This window comes from Anomalospiza imberbis, chromosome 6, assembly GCF_031753505.1.
Source record: "Anomalospiza imberbis isolate Cuckoo-Finch-1a 21T00152 chromosome 6, ASM3175350v1, whole genome shotgun sequence".
Lineage (NCBI taxonomy): Eukaryota > Metazoa > Chordata > Aves > Passeriformes > Viduidae > Anomalospiza > Anomalospiza imberbis.
The window spans coordinates 4,801,841-4,821,113 of record NC_089686.1 but is presented as its reverse complement, the minus strand read 5'-3'; the positions used below and the strand labels follow the sequence as shown (position 1 = coordinate 4,821,113).

General features: G+C 42.6%; 2 protein-coding genes across 4 annotated transcripts in view; one reads left to right on the top strand and one right to left on the bottom strand.

Annotated features, from left to right (window-relative positions):
- TIMM9 (translocase of inner mitochondrial membrane 9) lies at positions 1 to 3,512 on the top strand. The gene is made up of 3 exons (XM_068192103.1): positions 1 to 300; positions 610 to 705; positions 3,027 to 3,512. Exons 1-3 carry the CDS (start codon positions 262 to 264, stop codon positions 3,159 to 3,161), a joined length of 270 nt encoding a protein of 89 aa, XP_068048204.1. The 5' UTR covers positions 1 to 261; the 3' UTR covers positions 3,162 to 3,512.
- A 7,235-nt stretch (positions 3,513 to 10,747) lies between these two features.
- The window catches only part of ARID4A (AT-rich interaction domain 4A), a 47,247-nt gene continuing 38,721 nt past the window's right edge, over positions 10,748 to 19,273 (bottom strand). For 2 of the 3 annotated variants that reach the window (XM_068192100.1, XM_068192101.1), the window contains 8 exons: positions 18,531 to 18,615; positions 18,230 to 18,362; positions 17,987 to 18,049; positions 15,887 to 17,017; positions 15,175 to 15,279; positions 13,489 to 13,704; positions 13,118 to 13,264; positions 10,748 to 12,660 (listed from right to left, as the gene is read on the bottom strand). In XM_068192100.1, coding sequence (XP_068048201.1) covers positions 12,557 to 12,660; positions 13,118 to 13,264; positions 13,489 to 13,704; positions 15,175 to 15,279; positions 15,887 to 17,017; positions 17,987 to 18,049; positions 18,230 to 18,362; positions 18,531 to 18,615 — 1,984 coding nt within the window. In that variant the 3' untranslated portion in view covers positions 10,748 to 12,556. The remainder of the gene's footprint in view (positions 12,661 to 13,117; positions 13,265 to 13,488; positions 13,705 to 15,174; positions 15,280 to 15,886; positions 17,018 to 17,986; positions 18,050 to 18,229; positions 18,363 to 18,530; positions 18,616 to 19,273) is intronic. The other variant, XM_068192102.1, reaches the window with a different exon arrangement.

The following is a 19,273-nucleotide window of genomic DNA, read 5'->3' as shown; positions in this document are numbered from 1 at the left end:
GACAGCAATCAGCAGGTGGCTCTGGTAAGGTTTCATACCTAGAATTATCTTGGATGGTTTTTTAACTGAATACATTCCCAACAGGTAACTTCCCTTCGAGTGAATGGCTTGGAAGTTTGCTAGCAAAGTTGCATTTAAACACACTTCAAGGATGCACAGAATTCCATTCTGATGTAAAATGTTGCAGTTCAGATTTATGTTTCTTATTTAAAACTCGACTTTCATCCTCGCCTTTAGGTGACTGAGTCACAGGTGTGGAACATGGCTGGACAAATATCAGAGTCTGATCAGATCAAGCAGGTGAGATGCTGCATTTGGGAGGGGTGGCTTTGCAAGTCTTGTGCTGCTCTGCCACAGGCAGTGGAAGGTGTAGTGCATGTGGAAGGACAGAAACTCTGAGTTATCTGAGTTAACCAAAGGTTCAACAGGTGACCATTGACAAACAGCGTGTTTTGTGTATGAGCTGCTTTTGGTGCTGAAATCTGACTGATTTCAATTTTTCTAGTGATTTGTCCTTCACTTTTTCTTATACCATGCAGCTCTATGTAAGAAAAATACACTGATTTTTAATTTTTTTTCTAATATTCATTGTCCAATTTTTACTTACAGTTCAAGGAGTTTCTTGGCACATACAATAAACTTACAGAAAACTGCTTCGTGGACTGCATAAAAGATTTCACTAGCAGAGATGTGAAACCAGAAGAGGTAGGTGATGGCTTCTAATGACCCTTTGGTAGAATTGCTGTGCAGCATTCCAATTTCAGAAGCAACTTAGAGAGTTTTGATCTTTAAATTAAGATACAAAGCCAGGCAGCAGCCTTCAGTGGAGTATGGGTGTGTGGCATGTTGCTTCCAAGTGAGTGTCCCATCCCAGAGCAGCTTGGACAGGGCTTGGAGCAGCCTGGGACAGTGGAATGTGTCCCTGCCCAAGGCAGGGGGTGGAACTGGTTGCTCTTTAGGGTTCCTTCCACCAAAACCATTCTAGAAGTGGTTGTCACACACAGAGAATCTGCCCAGTCCCCACTGAATATTGGCTGCTCATTGCAATTCCGTGTGTTTCATTCCCTGAGCTGAGAGTGGAGGTTCTTGTGCTTTAACTTCTCATGGATGGTAACTCCATGGACATGGAAGCTGCTCACCTACAGCCTGCACCTCATTCTTTGAAGAATCCTGCTGAAATATTTGTTTACCTGCCCACATTCCTGCTTTGTAGTGAGTCATGGGAACACAGCTCTGGCTGTTAAATCCACTTCCCTGCACTGCAGGGAGCTCCCTCACATCGTCATCTGCAGAAAGATTAAGCTCTCCATAAGAGTATGTGCATGGTATTGCTTCTCCTTGCCTATTGAGAGGCTGTTTCAGAGCCTAATTTGTTGGTTAAAAATCTAGTAACCTTTTTTTGACTCTGCTGGCAGGGAAAAAAAAAGCCTAAAATTTTAAATTAACCATTGTTTTTGAGCCTCTTCTGCTTCCTTGGAGTTCAGCTCGTCACTGCAGGCAAAACTCATGTCTCCTTTCAGCTTTGGTTCTGCTGCCCTGAACAGAGCTCTCTTTAGCTTCCCAAGACAGATTTCTTCTTTCCCTAATCTTCTCTGTATCTGCTTTAGTGAAATTCTATTACAGGACATAATTATTCTGGATTAAAGTTTACTTAGGTCCAAAAAATATTCTTAGATTCTTGGAGCAACCTGGACTAGGGGAGGTGTCCCTGCCATAGGAGGGGGTTGGAATGAGCTAATATTTAAAGTCCATCCCAACCCAAACCATTTTCTGATTGTCACCTGCCTTGTTTTGCTTCTGTGGATTGCAGAGGGTTCATGTCTGGTAGCACAGGAGCCATCTGTTAACAGTGGAACTAGGAAGAAACTTTCTTACGGCAAGTTCTGCCCATATTGTCCATTATGGGATTTCCTGCAGAGCACCTGTCTCTGGAAACAGGACACTTGTCTAGATGGACACTGCTATGGAAATTCCCATGTTTCTCTTGAGAGTTGTAGTTCCTTATTAAATTATTAATACCTCCGCACATCCCCTTTGGGATCCTACACTTGAAAAAAACCCAACTTCTGAGCTCTTTCCTCGCCCAAGTCCCAGTGCAAGTCTGGACTCCCAGCAGCGTGTCACACACGCCGCTCCCTCTGGCAGCAGAGGCTTGGGGCAGTTCCAGAAGTTGTTTCCTCGGGAGACTCCACTCCTGCTCGGCAGGTTTGGCTGTAGCTCGTGCCAGGCTGAGGACAGAGAAGGGCAGGTGCTGGGTGGTGTGTGGAGCTTGCTGGGGTTTTGTCTAGTTCATTTCATCCCTTTTGCTTTTCACATCCCTCTGTACTGAGCAGAACCAAAGCAATGTCTGTGTTCCCAGGCAAAGGGATTGGTTTTCCTTTCTACCCAAATTTGTTACCTTTGCAGTCATAGCAAGGTTTTGAGCCATGGCACAGAATATCCAGTTAGTAGGACTGTAGCTCAGAAATAATCTCACAACTCTTTCTCTACACTTTAAATTTGAAAAATACTGTGGATGGAATAGGCTCTGGTATTTATGCCTTTATTTATTTCCCAGTCCAGCTGACTGATGTACTCTGGTGGCAAGGCAGGTACCAGAAGGCAGATAGAGCCAATGGGAACAAGGGTAAAAAAGGGTTAAACTGAGTTAGAAGAAAGCAGATCATATTTGGCTGTCAAAGCCAGTATGTGTTTGTAAACAGAATTAAAACAAAATTTACTAATTTAATAGATTTATTATTAATTTCAAAATACATAGTTCAGTTCCACAAGAGGAGCCCAAGGACAAAAGGATGGTATCTGCTAGGTCCAGGGTATTTTCCATGGAGACTTTATTTTGAGAATAAATATTAGTAAATGTTTCAGGCATACCAGAAAAAACTGAACTTTACATTTTCTACTTGCCCTCATCTTGACAATATGAGATGTACTCACCTGTTTATCCCTGTCTGTGGTGGTATTTTGGGTCCTGGTTGGGGACATGTTTGACTTACTGTCTGAAGCCCTGTGTTTCCCTCTTGCTGTAGATAACTTGCTCAGACAACTGCCTGCAGAAGTATCTAAAGATGACACAGAGGATCTCCATGAGGTTCCAGGAGTACCACATCCAGCAGAATGAGGCTCTGGCAGCCAAGGCAGGACTGCTCAGCCAACCTCGTTAGAGCAGAGCACTGTGCTCAGACTTAAGCTGTGCCAGTGTTCCCTGGGCAAGAACACATTGGGGGATTCCTGCTGTCAGGATGCGTGTCCAGCAGCTCAGAGCAGAGCTGTGGGTGCTGCTCAGGCAGTGGGAGCAGAAGGGTTAAACAGGAGCTCAGTCCTGCTGGCCTGGCAGTGGAGTTTGTTTCCACAAGGGAATGATGCAGATAAAACTTTTCCCAGGGCCCACAGACTGAATTTTAGGGGTGGTGGGAGGGCTCACCTGCCTTTTGCTGAGACTGGTTGAGATGAATCAATGTAACAGGGAGAATACAGTTTTATATTTAATTCAAATAAAATCAACGGGAGCCATATACACGTGTGTGTTCTTTCCAAAGAGCCATTTTTGGGGTTCACTGGGGGCTCTTTGCTCAGCTGCTCCAGAGTTCTGTTCATTCACTGCTGCTTCAGGAGCTGACATGCCCGAGGGAGCTCAGGCAGGGGTGCCCCAGGTTATCTTTGGGTCATTTACAGGGGACAGGGGGGCATTAGCAGCACTTGTGCCTGAGGCAGCTCCTGTGCACCCTTTGTTTCCCTCAGGGAGCCCCATGGGGTCCTCCCAGCCCAGCCTCCTGGCCTGACACACTCCAAGCACTGAGCTTGCTGCAGTTTTCACAGAATCGCAGAATGGCCGGGTTGGAAGAGACCTTAAAGATGGAGTCCAACCCATGCCCCAACACCTCAACTAAACCAAGGCATCGAGTGCCACATCCAGTCATTTTTTAAACACCTCTTTTCTCCTGTGAATGCCAGCAGGAAATACAGGCTCTGCACAGCACAGGGTCTGTCCTGCTGCTGCATGAGCCCAGAGAGAGGTGTGGAAGGCAGCTGGACTGGGCTAGGAAACAGAGCAGTGCTTTGGAAGGATCCTGACAGCTGAAATCCTGCAGTCAGGGCATTAGTGCAGCAGAATGACAGTCAACAGGCACCCTGTGCTTCAGTTCCCACTCATAAAATACAGGAACAATGGGAACTGAACATCAGAAGCACCAGTTTTGAGATTCCAGGTGATGAGGAGTGAACCAAAGCTATTTCATATCAGCTGCCAGGTTCTGTTATTTATAGAGAGGCAACAGCAAGGAACAGGAAGAGCAGGAAGATTTTTTTTGTCATTACCTTCTCTACCTTTTTATTTCCAGCAGCAGCTTGAATGAATAACTCAGCTGTCCAGGCTGTGGATTCCTGGCCCCTGAGGGCAGCACAGTGCCACTGCTCTCTGTGCTGCAGCTCTCCCTGGAACCTGCTCCTGTGCTTGCAAAGGTGGAAGAGCCAGTGTGAGCCTCCAGCCTGACATCCCTGTGTTGGTACTGGCTCTATCACAGCCCCTTCCTCCTTTGCCTGTGCTTTGTTACCGTGGAGATGATGAGAGCTCACTCTGAAATAGTGAAGGATAAAAGCCAGCCCAAATGAGGCAGCAAGTCTGCAATGTCCTGTTTTTTCAGAGGAGTATCAGGCTAAAACTGTCCAGATTGTTTGCCACAAATGTTGCAGCCAAATTAGAATAATCAATACATGCATAGTTAAGACAGAAGGCTTTCTTTGAAGCAGTCTCTTCTTGTTAAACATTTGAAAGCAATTCATGATTGAGGTTTTCCACTGGATCTTCATGGGCAAAGAGGTGCTCAGAAAACTGCCTGAAGAGTTTAACTGATGGAAGTGGAGGATTTTCACGTCTTCTGAACAAAGCACACTTGGGCTGAAGTGAGGGTTTTCTCTCATTTCAGTATTTGGAGCTAGGAAAATATTTAAATATTAGGACAGGTTTCCTTTAAAAAAGGTTAAGCAAGTTTTAGAAGGACTTAGTTAATAAATTACCCACTTTCAGGTTTGGATAACCAGTTTTGTCAAAGCTCTGTTTCACAACAAAAATCTTGTGGTCTTTCACATCCAGGTGACAGGTTGCATACAGACAATACAAATATATTTGAGCTTGGAAATAAAATGCATCCATGTAACTAAAGCATCCAGGTGATAAAAATAAATAATATAAAATAGGATAAAAATGGTTTTACTCTGGATCCTAACAGAGAGACAACAGTATTTTATTAAATGCCATTAAGGGGTGTCAAGAGGAGGTGAATCACCTTGCTGAGGCACAACAGGTGCAGGAATGGATCCTACTCTGATGGAAGAAGGAGCAAAGGGAAAAATGGGAAGTTGCTGAGGCAGGAGTAGTGAGAAAGCAGTGGAAAAAGTGAGCCAAAGTGGAGGTGGGAGGGGAGGGAGCAGGAGGGCAGCCTGCCAAAAACCAGCTCAAGGAAACTGAGCTGGTAAACAGACACTCATTTGGGGGACATGCTCAGTGCAGCAGCAGTGAGGGAACACAGATCCTTCCTGCTGCAAACACACACAATTGCTCCTCTGCCCACACAAACCAGAACCATTTCAGCAGCAAGGATCAGATGAGAGCCTTGCTCCAGAGTGCCCTGGACAGCACAGAGCTGGCACAGCCATCAGATCAATCAGCTGGAAGATTATAATAGAGGCTCCTCGAATTCTCTCCAGGAAAAAAAGCAAAGCCCCAGTTTATGTAATCCCCTGCTGAGAGCTTCAACTGCTGAGCTCTGTTGGAAGGCAAGAAAAGGAGTGACTGCAGAGCTGTCAGGGAGTGTGGGTGAAACACTGACTGTGGCTGTAGCTTCAGAGCAAGGAGGCAAATCCTGTGTGCTCTGACATTCCCCACTCTGGGAACTGGAGCTTAGCAACAGCTTTTGTTTCAGCATCTTCTCTTAGCTAGCTGGGAAGTGAGCACATGGCATTTGAGGAATCCAGTTCAAACTTTAGGCTGAAGTCCATTAAGCTCAGCTACAAAATTTGTTGAATGAGTCTGGCCCAAACTCTAAAAGCTGTAAAAGTAATTAAAGCTTCTGACACCTGAACCTGCATCATGCCTGCACCTTGGATTTCCAGAGGGCAGCATTAAAAAAACTCAAAAAGTCACAATGCTGTTTCATGTTGGAGGGTTTTTAAAATTATGTTTTACCTTAACTTCATACTCCTTTGTGTTTTTGGTGTCAGGGAGCAGCAGGTTCTTCACAATGCACGTCAGATAAAATGGATCTTACAGTTTTACAGCAACAACTGGAATTAGATCAGGGGAAGTACATTAGTGACTTTCTGCAGATTAAACTGTTGTTCTCTTACTGGCCATACTGCACCAAAGGGCACAGGGAGGTGGCTGGGTCACACCAGAACCAGAAGGCACTTGGAGGATGGATCCTGGGGTACCAGGAAAGGGGCAGGGTCACCCTTGGAGCACTCGGAGACCACAGAGACTGCTGGGGCACAAGCAGATACTCCTGGGGGTGGGGGGAGGTGGTTGGAAGTAGATTTTCTGTGAGAGTCTCTTCCAATCCAAATTGGATTTTGATTCTCCAGAGACGTAAGAAAATGTCTTATGGAAGATCTGGAAGAAAAGACAACACGTTTCTCTGCTTGCCTGCACATCCCCAGATCCAGCAAGGCTCTGGGGCAGGCAGGACATTGCAGGGGATGCAGGGAGCACTGTCGTCCCTGGGCACTGGGACAGTCCAACATAAAGGTTTTCTATGAAACCAGCTCTGGGCTGAATGTAACATCAGCTGATCACTGAGAGGCACAGAGAGGTGTTACCTGCACAGGGATGCTGCCCAGTGCCTCTGAGCCAAAGAGAAATCGCATTCTCATCAATTGTTCAGGGCTCTCCAAAGGAAAAGCAGGACACAAGAACAGCAGCAGCCAAACCACAGCCACAAAGATCAGCTCCCTCCTGCACTGCCTGCAGATAACATTATTCCATAATTATTCCCACAGGACTAAGTGGGGCTGCTCTCACATTCTGAGTTAATCACATTCAAATACCTGCACAAACCAACATAAAATTTTACCTCTCACTGGTTCCACTGCCAAAACATTTCCTTATCAGACAGGGGTTGTTGTGCCCACCTAAGGGCAGCCACTGCCCCCGAGCACCTGCCCCCATCCATGCCACTGGGATGGCACACGGGGTCACCTGCAGGCTGGGAAGCAGAGCATGAGCAGAACGAATCAAGGGCTGGGGCTTTCCTTATTTTTCCTTTTAAAATAGCTTTATTTATTCATAAAGGAAATAAAGGAGCATCAAGAGTGATGGTTTTAAGTTACACATACACATAAACAAGTTCCTTGTTGAAGCAGAAAGAAAACACACTCTTGTGCAATATAGCAAAGTATTTCACACAAATTCCACATCTCACCCCTCCTTATGAAACTGGCATAGCTGGTAAATTAGGTCAAGCTGTACCCAGATGAGGGATTAGACGAGGAGTTTAGGAACAGCTGAAGACACTGACAGCGCTGGAATGGAAATGCTGTTGGGTTACTCTGAACAGCAGGAAAAGTGAGACATCACCAAACCCACAGCACCAACCCAGAGCCATGTGTCCCCCACAGCAGGGTCAGGGCTGGGGTTAAACACAGAGTGACAACCCCCTGCAGGCTGTCACAGCTGTAGCACAGCTCCAGGGCAGCTTCTCTTTGCTGGCAAACACTGAAAGAGGGAAAGTGAAGCAAAGCTGCCCTGGTTAGTGCAGTGAGTGAGCTGTGCTGGTGCACTGAGGCCAAGTGGCATCAAACAAAGCCACTTCTCATGCTTGGAAAGTCTTGGTGGGGGATAAGCAGCAGTAGAAGGGTGTTAACCAATGCAAACAGCTGCAGAGCTGAAACAGAACCAACCTGCTCTGAGCCAGAATTTAGGGTTTCTCTGCAATGGGAAGGAGCAGGAATAACACCATAAATAGCAAAGATAATTCAAAACAAAGAAGACACCAGACAAGTCCTATTCTTAGAAAAACTGCTTTCACAATCAACAGTTTGATCCTTCCAGTTTTCTTTAAATGATAACATGGTGAGTATTTGTCATTGGGCTGTGGCTAATCCTAAAATCCACCACTCTAGCATTGAAACAAACACACCATCAGACCAAAAACACTGGAGCACAAAAAACCAAATCTACATATCCATCCAAAGCAATAGATTGGACTAATAAATAAATACTTGTGCAATTTGGGGAACTCACAGATCTCCAGAGCAAACAAAAGACCCCAAATAAATCCCAGCTACTCAGTAGTAACTGATAAAGGTGAATAATTTTAAACACCGGGATCTCTTGAAATCCCATCCTATTTGGTGTGAGGTGAATATGGGAGAATGACAGATTTTCTCAATCTGAGAGCAATAGCTTAATAGTGGGAGCTAATTACAAAATGTCATTTTCCTTAGCCCTGGAATTACAGTGAGTCAGCCTCTGGCAACATGCCCTTTAGCTCCACTGTTTGGTTATGTCCCCCACATCTCCAGAGCCTCACACTGTAGCAAATAATAAAATCCCAAGACCAGAGAAGGAAAAATAACCAAGATTTCAGTGGATAATTTTTGCAAAGGGCAGGGGCACGGTGAAGTAACAGCTCAACATACTTTTGTGAAAACATTAATCTTTTATTTCAGCTGGTAAATCTGGCTCATGTCAGATTTCTTTCAAGCCACCAAACCAAACCTGCTCTTTTCTTAAAAAGAAGACAACAGCATTTCTTAGACGTACTGCTGTTAAAGAATTCCAGTAAATGCTGCCCAGAAAATCCATGTGGCTGCCTCAGCTATTCAAGAAAAATTTTAATGGGGAAAAAAAAGGAACATGTTATAAAAGTATTAATTTTTTAATGTAATATTCCACCTGGTTGACAAACCTGTCTGCAAAGAGAAGGCTCTCTCAGCAGTGGATTTTCTGACTGAGGCGCAGGAGTTGACAATCTTTAGATTCAGATGCTCTTCCCAACTCCACATCAAAGCCATCATGAGTAATTTTGGTAGCCATTTCTGCATGGCTCCCCCTACAAAAAATGAGAATATGTAACCATTTTAAAAACTTCTGTCTATTCTAATACTGCACCTTCTAAAAAATGAGATTGAAGCATGCACAAAAGCACAAACAGTGATTTAATCACCTTTTCTGCTGTTCCCTGTGAAGGTCAGATACATCATCCTTCATGAAAACACACACTTCTTTGCCCTTATTATGCTTTTCATTCACTGATAATTACTACTGAAAATCTGTTTAACTTCTGTCCAAACAATGACTTGTTATTATTGTTCTGACAACTCTGCTTCTCTTGCCTGATCTGTTCAGGCTGATTAAACAGGAGAAACTTTCCCAGCCACCAGCAACCTGATGGAGGAGCCAAAACCAAGCAGGGATTTAACTGGGTGTTGCTGAACTTTCACATTAGAAAATAAAAACTCATTAGTACGAATGTAGCTGAGACACTTGATGGAAAGTGAAAACTAAAACATATAAGGAAATGGATCTTACCTTATGTCCTTGCCTGGAAACATTCTGAGTTTTTCCCATTTTCAGATTTTTGCTAGTACAAAAATAAGTTATCTGCCAGCCATCTGACAGTTCTTTGTATCAATTGCAGAAAATTAAGGATGAGTCTCTTACAACCTTGTTCTTTTGAACAGTGTTGGATCCCATATCTTAATTTTTTTTTAACCTCCTAAGGAAGCTTGAAATAGCAAGTATCATTTTGAGGAAAACCTGAGAAATCAGAAGGCATGAGAACAGCACGAAGACTGCCAAAAGAGTGCTTTATTTCTGCTTGGTCTCAGAAACACAATCTAATCTCTTATTTTAAAAACCCCAATTCTGTGTAATCATAATTACTGTGTCTTCAACAGGATAAACTTCCAGCCAGTGAAAGACACTTTGGAATTTATATCAACAAGGCTTTAGTAAGGGGATTATTGTAGAGTTAGAAATCATAGATTTTTATTAGGGTTTCTTCTTGATTTCACCTTTAACCCAGGACAGCCCAATGATTCCAGTTAGTTTTCTTTTTCCCATTATATTTTTAAACAACACAGGAAACTACTGCAAACTTCTACTGAATAATCTGATGTGCTCTTTCCCAGGAAGATAAAAACCAGGAAATCAGTGACATGCTGGAGGCTTTGCCAGTGGCTTGGCACAAAATGCATCTTTTCCTGCAGGTTCAGTGCTCTGCCAGAGTAACACCAGTTGTTTTTGGAGTGAGCACTGTCAGGGAAGAAGGTGGGAGAGGAAGCAAGGGAGGAAGTTCTCCCTGTCAATGGGCTGGAATGGGTTTTCCATGGTCCATGGGAGCATACCTGGAGCCTTCCAAGCAGGGTTTTAAACATTCCTAAGAGACAGGAGCAGCAGTCAGCTGAGAACACACGAGGGGAACATCCAGGCCAGGGCAGCAGCTCCTCCATCCTCTGTGCCTGTTTAAGATCTCACAGTGTGCACACAGGTTAGATATCAGAGATCTGCACAAGATGTCATTAATCCTCTTATTTCTCTGGATTTTAGATTGCTTCTGTAAAAACATGTGACCCGTGTTACTTCCTTTTAAATGAGTATTGCTTTTTATTCGTAGCTATTCGAAGATTAACAAGTAAAAGTTAGCTCTGAAAAAAGTCTTTACAGTAATTTATGGAGATTAACTTTCCTATTTAGGGTAAAGTCCAGACATTTACAAGAACAATCACTTAAATAAAAATAGAATATAAAGCCTATGTTTAAAACATGGCCTTTATTAGCGCTGTCTAGTGAGCTCCATATTTATCTTACATTGAAATACTTCTGCTTTGCTTAAGAAAAGACAGAAAAAGTGCATTTACAAGAGTACTTTTTCTTTAATTTTCTGCGAAAATGGAAGGAATTGGAATCACAAGTTGACAAATGCTGTAAAATGAAATTTCAAGAAACATCAATTGTAGTAATGCTATGCCATCACTAGTGTTTCCTCCTGACCTTCTGCTGTGTGGAACCAGAATATCCTGATATACAGTCTAGAGCATCTATGTTATTACTCTACAGCATATTAAACACAGAAAAAGGGGCTCACACCCCCTTTCAATGTACAAACATGAATAAAAAAATTGTTTAAAAAATCACTTTTTATACATAATGTATATGCAAACTGCTTTAAATACATGGGTTTGGAAGAGTTATTTACAAGCTGCATCTGCCCGTGGGACAATCCACAGGCAGAGCACACACAGTTGCTTTTACTTTATTGGTGCCTCTCAACTTTGGGAGATATAAATTTATTCGGCAGTACAGCAAACACAAGAACTTGTGACAAAGCATCTTAAAAGGGCAACCCAATAAATTTTGTTCCTCCAAACAAGGTTAAGTACTAGGACTGCCAAAGTTTCCAAATCAGGTTTTATTTGAACCCAGATGCCTGCTGGCAGATCTGTGTGTTGGAGGATATGTAGACAGACCCATTGGAAGTACAGGTTTGGCTACTGGATAACTCCTCCTGAAGAGCCAGAACTGATAAGGATGTTTTGTCCAAAGAGTGAACTAACCTAGAATTTTTTTTTTCCAATTTTATTAATATTTTAAAAAATACATAAAAATACAACATCCAATGTCTGAATAAATATATTTAACAAGTTGCAAGATACCTTATTTTACACAAAAATTTCAGCTTTAGAAATCTTGTTAAATAACTTCATTGTTGTTATATATTTCATTTTTCGTCTTTTTGTAACAAAATAAAAACTCTGAAATTACATAGAAAAAAGACAAAATATTTTTGTCAAGGGATAAGATAGTCCACTGAAAACCTATTCACAATTCCACTGTAAACATTAATAAACATTAAAACATTTGCATAATTGTGTGCTCAAAAATCCTATAAAAAGTGGAAGACTCATTACAACTGTAGTTTTCAGTCAACTACACTTCCTTTCACAATTTATTTTGTCCCATTTACAGCTTTAAAACTGGGCACATTGCTGAACACATACTTTGGCAGTTCTGTATAGCAAGTGCTTCCACAAAGAGGAACTACTCACCAAGAGTTACCCACAGCTCGGTGAAAGTGCAGCAGTTACTCAGTTCTTTTGGATAATACTCTGATGTCTGCTTGGTGCACTTGCTGGTTTTTTTTTTGTGGTTTTTTTTTTTTGGTTTTTTTTTGTTTTTTTGTTTTTTTTAAGATCACCCTAGAACACCTGAATGCTTCATTGGACATAACTTTGCAAATTTGATAAGTGCCCTTCCTCTGTGTTAGGAAAAAAAAAAAACAACCAAAACAAAACAAAAAGAAACAAACAAGGAACAAAAACAAACACAATGACAAGGATGTCACGTTGTGCCTACAAACCTTCAGTTACCAATGAGCTTAAGTTCTCTGAACAGTAAATTAAACAAAAGAAGAGGGTAGGAGCGGGGAACAGGTACAGTCCAGCAGTGGAAGTGTGTACAGGATATACTTGGCAATGTCCGACCAGTTGAGTGCTTTCTGTGGCTGAATTTCAGGGTTTATGTCCATGGCAGCGAGCTGCTGGCAAGGCAGAGAAATGTTTATCACCTGCACTCCACAGCCAGCACGTTCTGGGGAGGAGAGGATGATGAGGGGCTCATTCCAGTGTCTGAGGAAGCAGATGACATGGATGCTCCTGTATGGGACACTGAACACACAGAACAACAGATCAGCATTAGGTTGTCAAAGTACAGCTCACAAGGAAGGTTTCCTTGGTTCCTAGGTTGTGTACAAGACATCAAAGCAGCAGCACAGGCACAAAATACTGATGTAGAGATTTTGCTAACTGCTTTCCCTGCTGTATTCACAGACACAGGATTAGTCTTCCCAAGTTATTGAAAAAGTAACTCAGATGAGTCTGATGGAGATACTTGCACTGGGAAGTCCAAGTTTCTACTACACAGTTATAAAAGAGTCAGCAAACGTTTCTGTCAGGTTCAAGTTCCAAAAAGCCACAAATATTCCTTCTAAATACATACACAAACAGATGGTAACACTTTCCTTTCTTCTAAAATATCATCAATTAAAAGTTAAATTGCTGTGAGGTATGCATTTCCAAACAAATTAACCCCTCATGGGAATCATAAAGCAAATCTCAACCTCACCTTCTCTGTCTTTCTTTTTTAATCGTTTCCTTCTCCTGTCTATGGTTGCTACTTCTGACTTCAAGGACATGTAGTATTTTCTTATCTCCTGGAGTTTTTCTTGTAGGAAGGAGATCCTTTCAGTGCTGCTCATATTGTCCAGTTCATCTGCAAGTGGAAAGAAAAGAAAAAATAGCTTTGTCAAGGTGATTTTAAACAAATGAATGCAGTTCTTAAGAGCATGTAAGACACAGAATGGATGATAACACATTTCCATAACTGTGCCAGAAAAGGCCCACACCTAATTTAGAATCCCAAAATTTCCATGTTTTTCTTTCAGAACAAATTTTCTCACAAATTCCCTGTAATTAAATCATTTCAAGAATCCTTACTGAGCTGGAAGCTCCATTTGTACACTCTGGGTGAAGCATTCTGGTGGTGGTGCTTGTCCCTGTGCTTGTCCTTCTCTCCATCCTTGATGTGAGGAGAAATCACCCTGGCAGGGGAGCGGGAAATCTTCTGTGGTTTGGATGCATTGATGTGTTTGACAGGAGTACATTTACTGGAACTGTCCAGGACAGGGAGATCTTCACTGTCACTGCTTTGTCCTGCAGGAAAAAGAATTGATTTGGACTTAAAACCTTCACCTTGACATTTAAAAAACTGGGGTTACAGTAAAGAAGCAATGATTTAAAAACCCTGCTGTTTCTTGCTAAGGTGGTCACAAAACACAACCAAGGAATAATGATCTCAGATTCCATGGATAACCTGATCAGACACAACATGCACTGAACTCTCAAGTGTAATAATCATGGCTGATGCAGGAGAATTCAAGGGCTGACTAGGCCTAGTGAAAAATTAATAGCCAAAATTCTGTACAGAAATAATAAATAAACTTAACAAAATTAGAACATTACAGCACTGATAAACTGTCTTCCATCACCTATTTTAGCTTTCTAATATAAAGCAGACATTAAAATCCCTTTCTTAAAGATTAAACCTGTATTACTATGGGTAGGTAGCACATGATTGTATTTAGTTGTCAAACTGCTTTACACATCTAAAGGAACAATTCTGAAACATGACTAAACAACAGAAGTTCAACATGTAACAGAAAAATTTTAGCTCATATATTGAAATATTTTAGATTCCCACAATAACTGCCAGGTTTTCCACAGGCATGTTAAATATATCTGAATAGTGTAAGTCAGATAATTAGTATTTTAGTTTGATATTTAAAAATATAACAGTGTTGCCACAAAGCCAAAACCACTGATACAGTCATGCAATGACTGTCAAAAATTTTGTGACAAGAGGGAATGTCCTTAAGCTGAGGGAGGGCAGGGGATAGATGAGATCTTAGACAGAAATTCTTTATTATAAAGATGCTAAGGCCCTGGCACAGGGTGCCCAGAGATGCTGTGGCTGCCCCATCCCTGGAAGTGTTCCAGGCCAGGATGGATGGGACTTGGAGCAATCTGGAATAGTGAAAGGCATCCCTGCCCATGGCAGGGAGCTGGAACAAGATGATTTTTAAGGTCCTTTCCAACCCAAACCACTTTGTGATTCTCAGAAAAAATGAGCTACAGAAGCAGAAAAATCCAGATTTCCACAGTAAGTTATAAAATAGATGCTTAAGAGAAAAATTAGACAAGATCCCTTTGGATAAAAAGCTTTTCTTTAGCATGCAACACTTTTCTATATTTCAAAAATGGTGATTTTTCCCCAGGAGAAACACCTGTTTTAAGACTTTAAATGTACCCTCTGCCAAATTCATAATAATTCCAATATTTAAAAATCAGCATAATGGTAAATACATACTAGCTGCTAATATAAATAATAATTTAGATATTTTTCCTAAGTAAGTCATATAAAACAGGCAAGAGATTTCCCAGTTACACTGCAGAGCTTTAAACTCCCCTCCAGTTTATCACCAATAATTGCGATGAATAAAAATGAAAAACCTTGAGAGGGAAGCCCCATCCACTGGAAATTGTTTGTAACATGAGAACAGTAGCTTCTTACACATCTTTACAGGCCAGGATAACCATCCCCCTCCTCTCCCTGCAGGAATATACCTGTTCCATTCTTTTCATTTTTGGCTGCAGCACTGGTTCGCTTTGGAGTTCGCTTTTGCTTTTTTGCCAGTGTTCCACTATTGCTGTCACTGGGTCGTTTTTGACCTATGAGAGGAGGGGAAAAAAATAAAAAATAAAATATAAGACACCACAAATACTTCTGCTACTAAAAAGCTCTTTTTATAAGCAACAAAGAAATCTAAAACCAGACAGGCTAAGAGAGATGAGGCTGTTTACAGCCTGGAGAGGAGAAAGCTCTGGGGAGAACTTAGAGACCCTTCCAGGGTCTAAAGGGGCTGCAAGAGAGCTGGAGAGGGACTTGGCATAAGGGCAAGGAGAGACTGGACAAGGGGAATGGCTTCCTACTGCCAGAGGGCAGGGTTAGATGGGATATTGGGAAGGAAGTCTTCCCTGTGAGGCTACTAAGGCCCTGGCACAGGTTGCCCAGAGGAGCTGTGGCTGCCCCATCCCGAGAAGTGCTCCAGGACAGGCTGGACTGAGCTTGGAGCAACCTGGGATAGTGGAAGGTGTCCCTGCCCATGGAAGGAAGCTGGAACAAGACAGGCTTTGAGGTCCCTTCTAACCCAAACCATTCTGCAAATCTGTAACCCGCAGATGAAACAGAGCAGCAATTTTTAGCCAAGTGACACCAGTCTCAAGCCACCTTCAGCAACGATCAGAGCAGGGAGCGAGCCCTCCAGGAAACGCTCACCTTTCTCTCCCATCTCCCTCTCCTGCCCGGCGATGCTGCAATTGCTCGACGTGGTGCTGGCTTCAAATCCATTGGCAGACTCGCTCTCACAGAGCCCCTCTTGAGACTCTTCTGCCACACTGTCCACCTCGATGGTCATGTCACTCTCACTCTTGATGCTGCGTGACTCGTCCTGGCTGAGGGCCAGAGGAGAGGCCACCGGGAAGCTCGAGGGGATGCTGGGGGCTAAGGCAGAGGGGGCAGAATTGGAAGCACTGGGGTCTGGCTTTTCTGCTATTGTGTCTTCAGTGCTGCTCTTCTCCTTCTCATCCAAGTCATCTAGGTCTACTTCATGGCACAGCAAGGTTTCAGGACCAATCTGAGGCATTGTGTCATCCTCATCTTTCAAGGGAACGCTCTCGTTGGCTTCAGCCGGACGTTGGAAGCTGTCATTCCTCGGCTCCGGACCGTGCGGAACCGATTCTGCCACCAGGGACGGCATCTCCTCGTTTTCAGTTCGGAGGGACTCCTCAGCATTCACCCCTCTACATTCCTCTGCTCCAGTACATTCATTGGTCCTCTCTTCAGAGACAATATTTGGCACTTCCATCTCACTCTCTCGCCGATTTCTCTTCTCAGGTGATGCCTGTTCCAAAGTTTTCCTTTTCAAAAGCTTCTTATCTTTTGTGGAGGGTTCTGTTTCACTTTCAGTAGTGCTGGAAATGTCTTTACAGTCCAAGGAAGACACATCTAATCTTTCAGGCTCTGTAAGAGACTCATTCGCCACCTCTTCCTGGCTTCCTGGCGCAATCTTCGCATTCTCCAATGAAGGGTCTTTTGTCTTACTCCTTCTCCCTTTTCCCTTAGGTGATTTTTCAGCCTCTCTTTTGATTTCTTCCATTTGATCTGTTTTATTTCCAAAAATTTGAACAATTTGTTCATTTTCCTCAGCTTCCAGTTTCAGTGTTTCTAGTGGCTGTACTTGAGTCCTGTCGTTTTCCTTCAGAACATGAGAAATCTTTGGGTTTTCCTCATCCAGCTTCTCATCACGGAGTTTTTCACTTTTTTCCAGTTCTGAAGTTTCTGGAGAAAATTCTTCATTCAAATTCTTTTCAGATGACTCATCTGCTTCACTGTCAGATGTGCCAGAGTCTAAAAAAATTTTAAAAAGAAGCAAACAGCACCCTAAATAATTGCAGCATGACTTTTTATTTGAACCTCACAAAAACCCCTGCATTCGGTAATCTAGGGTGTTAACATTAGTTTACAGTAATAATTTTAAACTTTAAAAATCCTGCATTACTCAACACACTTGCTAAAGTTCTTATTTTTGCCTAAAATTTCTATGAAACTGCAGTACTGGTGGTGCTGTCAGAGTTCAGGAAGCATCTGGATGATGCTCTTAACTCAGGTGGTTTAGTTAAAGTGTATGATTTCCTACTATTTCCCAAATGATCCAATACAAATGAACTACATTTTATTGCAGCAAAAAATATCCCATGGATATTGCCTCTCCCATGTGACACTACAAAACCAAAAAACAACACTTCCCTCCATGCAGAGAAAAAAAAACCAACCCAAAAATAAAAACCTTCTAAACCCCAATATGGACATTCCATTGTGAAACTTTTGTACAAATGATGCACCACACAGAGAGCAAGCATTAGTACATCACCAGAAGATTACTCAGGGACCTGTACTAAAAGGAGACAGTGATTTCACTTCAGTTCTTGTTCAGAGGCTTAGAAACACCAAAGATGTGCTGCCATTTGTGTATAATTAACAGCTCTGCTGGATGATGGAGTATTGAGGTTGAGGCCTTAATTAGCACAATAAAGACTATCATTATAGCACTGGATTTGGTCTGTTCAGGACTGAAAGGCTCTGGCTGAAGAACATGGGATGACTTGTACAGTCACTGCTCTTCTGTGAGCAAGCTGTGCTCCTCAGCAGTGTCAGCTCAACTGCTTACTCAATAAAATTTACAAGGAGAAAGAAAAAAAAAACAAAAACAAAAACAAAAAAAAAAGTTAAAAAAAAAACCAACTGAAAAAACCAAACTTCTTTTCAAAAAGGTACTGAAAAAGCCTCCAAAGCATACACAGGGCTGAGATCACTCACCGTTTGATCCTCTATCAGAATCAAACATTCCTGAGCTACGTCTGGTCTGCCTGCGAGGTGTTGCTAAAATTAAAATCGAAAGAATTAATTTGTATGGAGAGGAAGCAGCGCCGAGCCCCGGCGGTGCCGGCCCCCAGGGGCGGAGCGGGAGCTCCGGGCTCACATGCAGCTCCAGGCCACCCCAGCAGCCTGGGCTCCCGCTGGGGAGCACGGCCGCTCCTGCACCCCTGGAGCCGCATTTACCTTCGCTGCTGGGCGTTTTGGGGAGGCTGCACGACGTGTTGGATGGCAGAGTGGATTTCAGAGGGGGCCGCCCACGCTTGGATTTTTGTTTCTCCTCGTCCTTCTTCTCATCCTTTTCACCGTCTTCTTTATTCTGCAGGGGAAATAGTGGATTTTTATTAATGTTTCACTGCTGATTATCAAACCTTATGCTCTATTAAAAAACTAGACTGTGGCCTGAATAACTTTTTGGTTTTTTTAAAAACAGGGACAGTGCTAGTCACTAAATACAGTACTGCAACAAACTCATTGAAGTTATTACTTTTGTTTTTTTCTTCTGTTTTCTCTTTGGTCCTCCTTTTTCCACTGGCCAGATAATCCGATCAGCTTTCACCCATTCATCATACCTGCAAGGGAGTGAAACCATGCTGTTATCACTGCACATAAAAATGTTGTTTGAATATGAGGAGTAAAAGACTTGAATTAACACAACGTATTTATTAATGAGGTAGGAAAAGGCTAACACCAGGTTGGATGGGGCTCAGAGCACCCTGGGATAGTGGAAGGGCCCCTGCCTATGGCAGGAGGGTGGAATGAGATGGGCTTTCCTTTCCAACCCAAACCATTCCATGATAGCAGAGCATGTATTACAAATCATGCAGTATTCTGGCCTTAGAAAGCTGAATGACATTTCCAGTCTGTAAAAAAAACCTTATGGGATGAGGGAATTAGGGTACAAACCTCCCTGTCTCTCACTGGAACACTCAGGAGACTGAGTCAGCTCTAAAGTATCAGTTATTCCACATCATACACATAAGACAGTTTTCACCACACCATACCTCAGCAAGAAAATGTACTTTTTCTTTTTTTTTTTTGATTATGGCAACAAACTGGATGAGATCCTGAAAAGCACAAGCACACTGATGCTCCACAAAACCTCCTGAAGGTATTAATAAGGTAAAGTGAACCTGTAAATATTTGGGGAATATTGCCAGACTCAAACTTCATGTTGCCACGTAAAGAAATTTGCTTATGGATTTGGAATACCACAAGTTATATACCAGA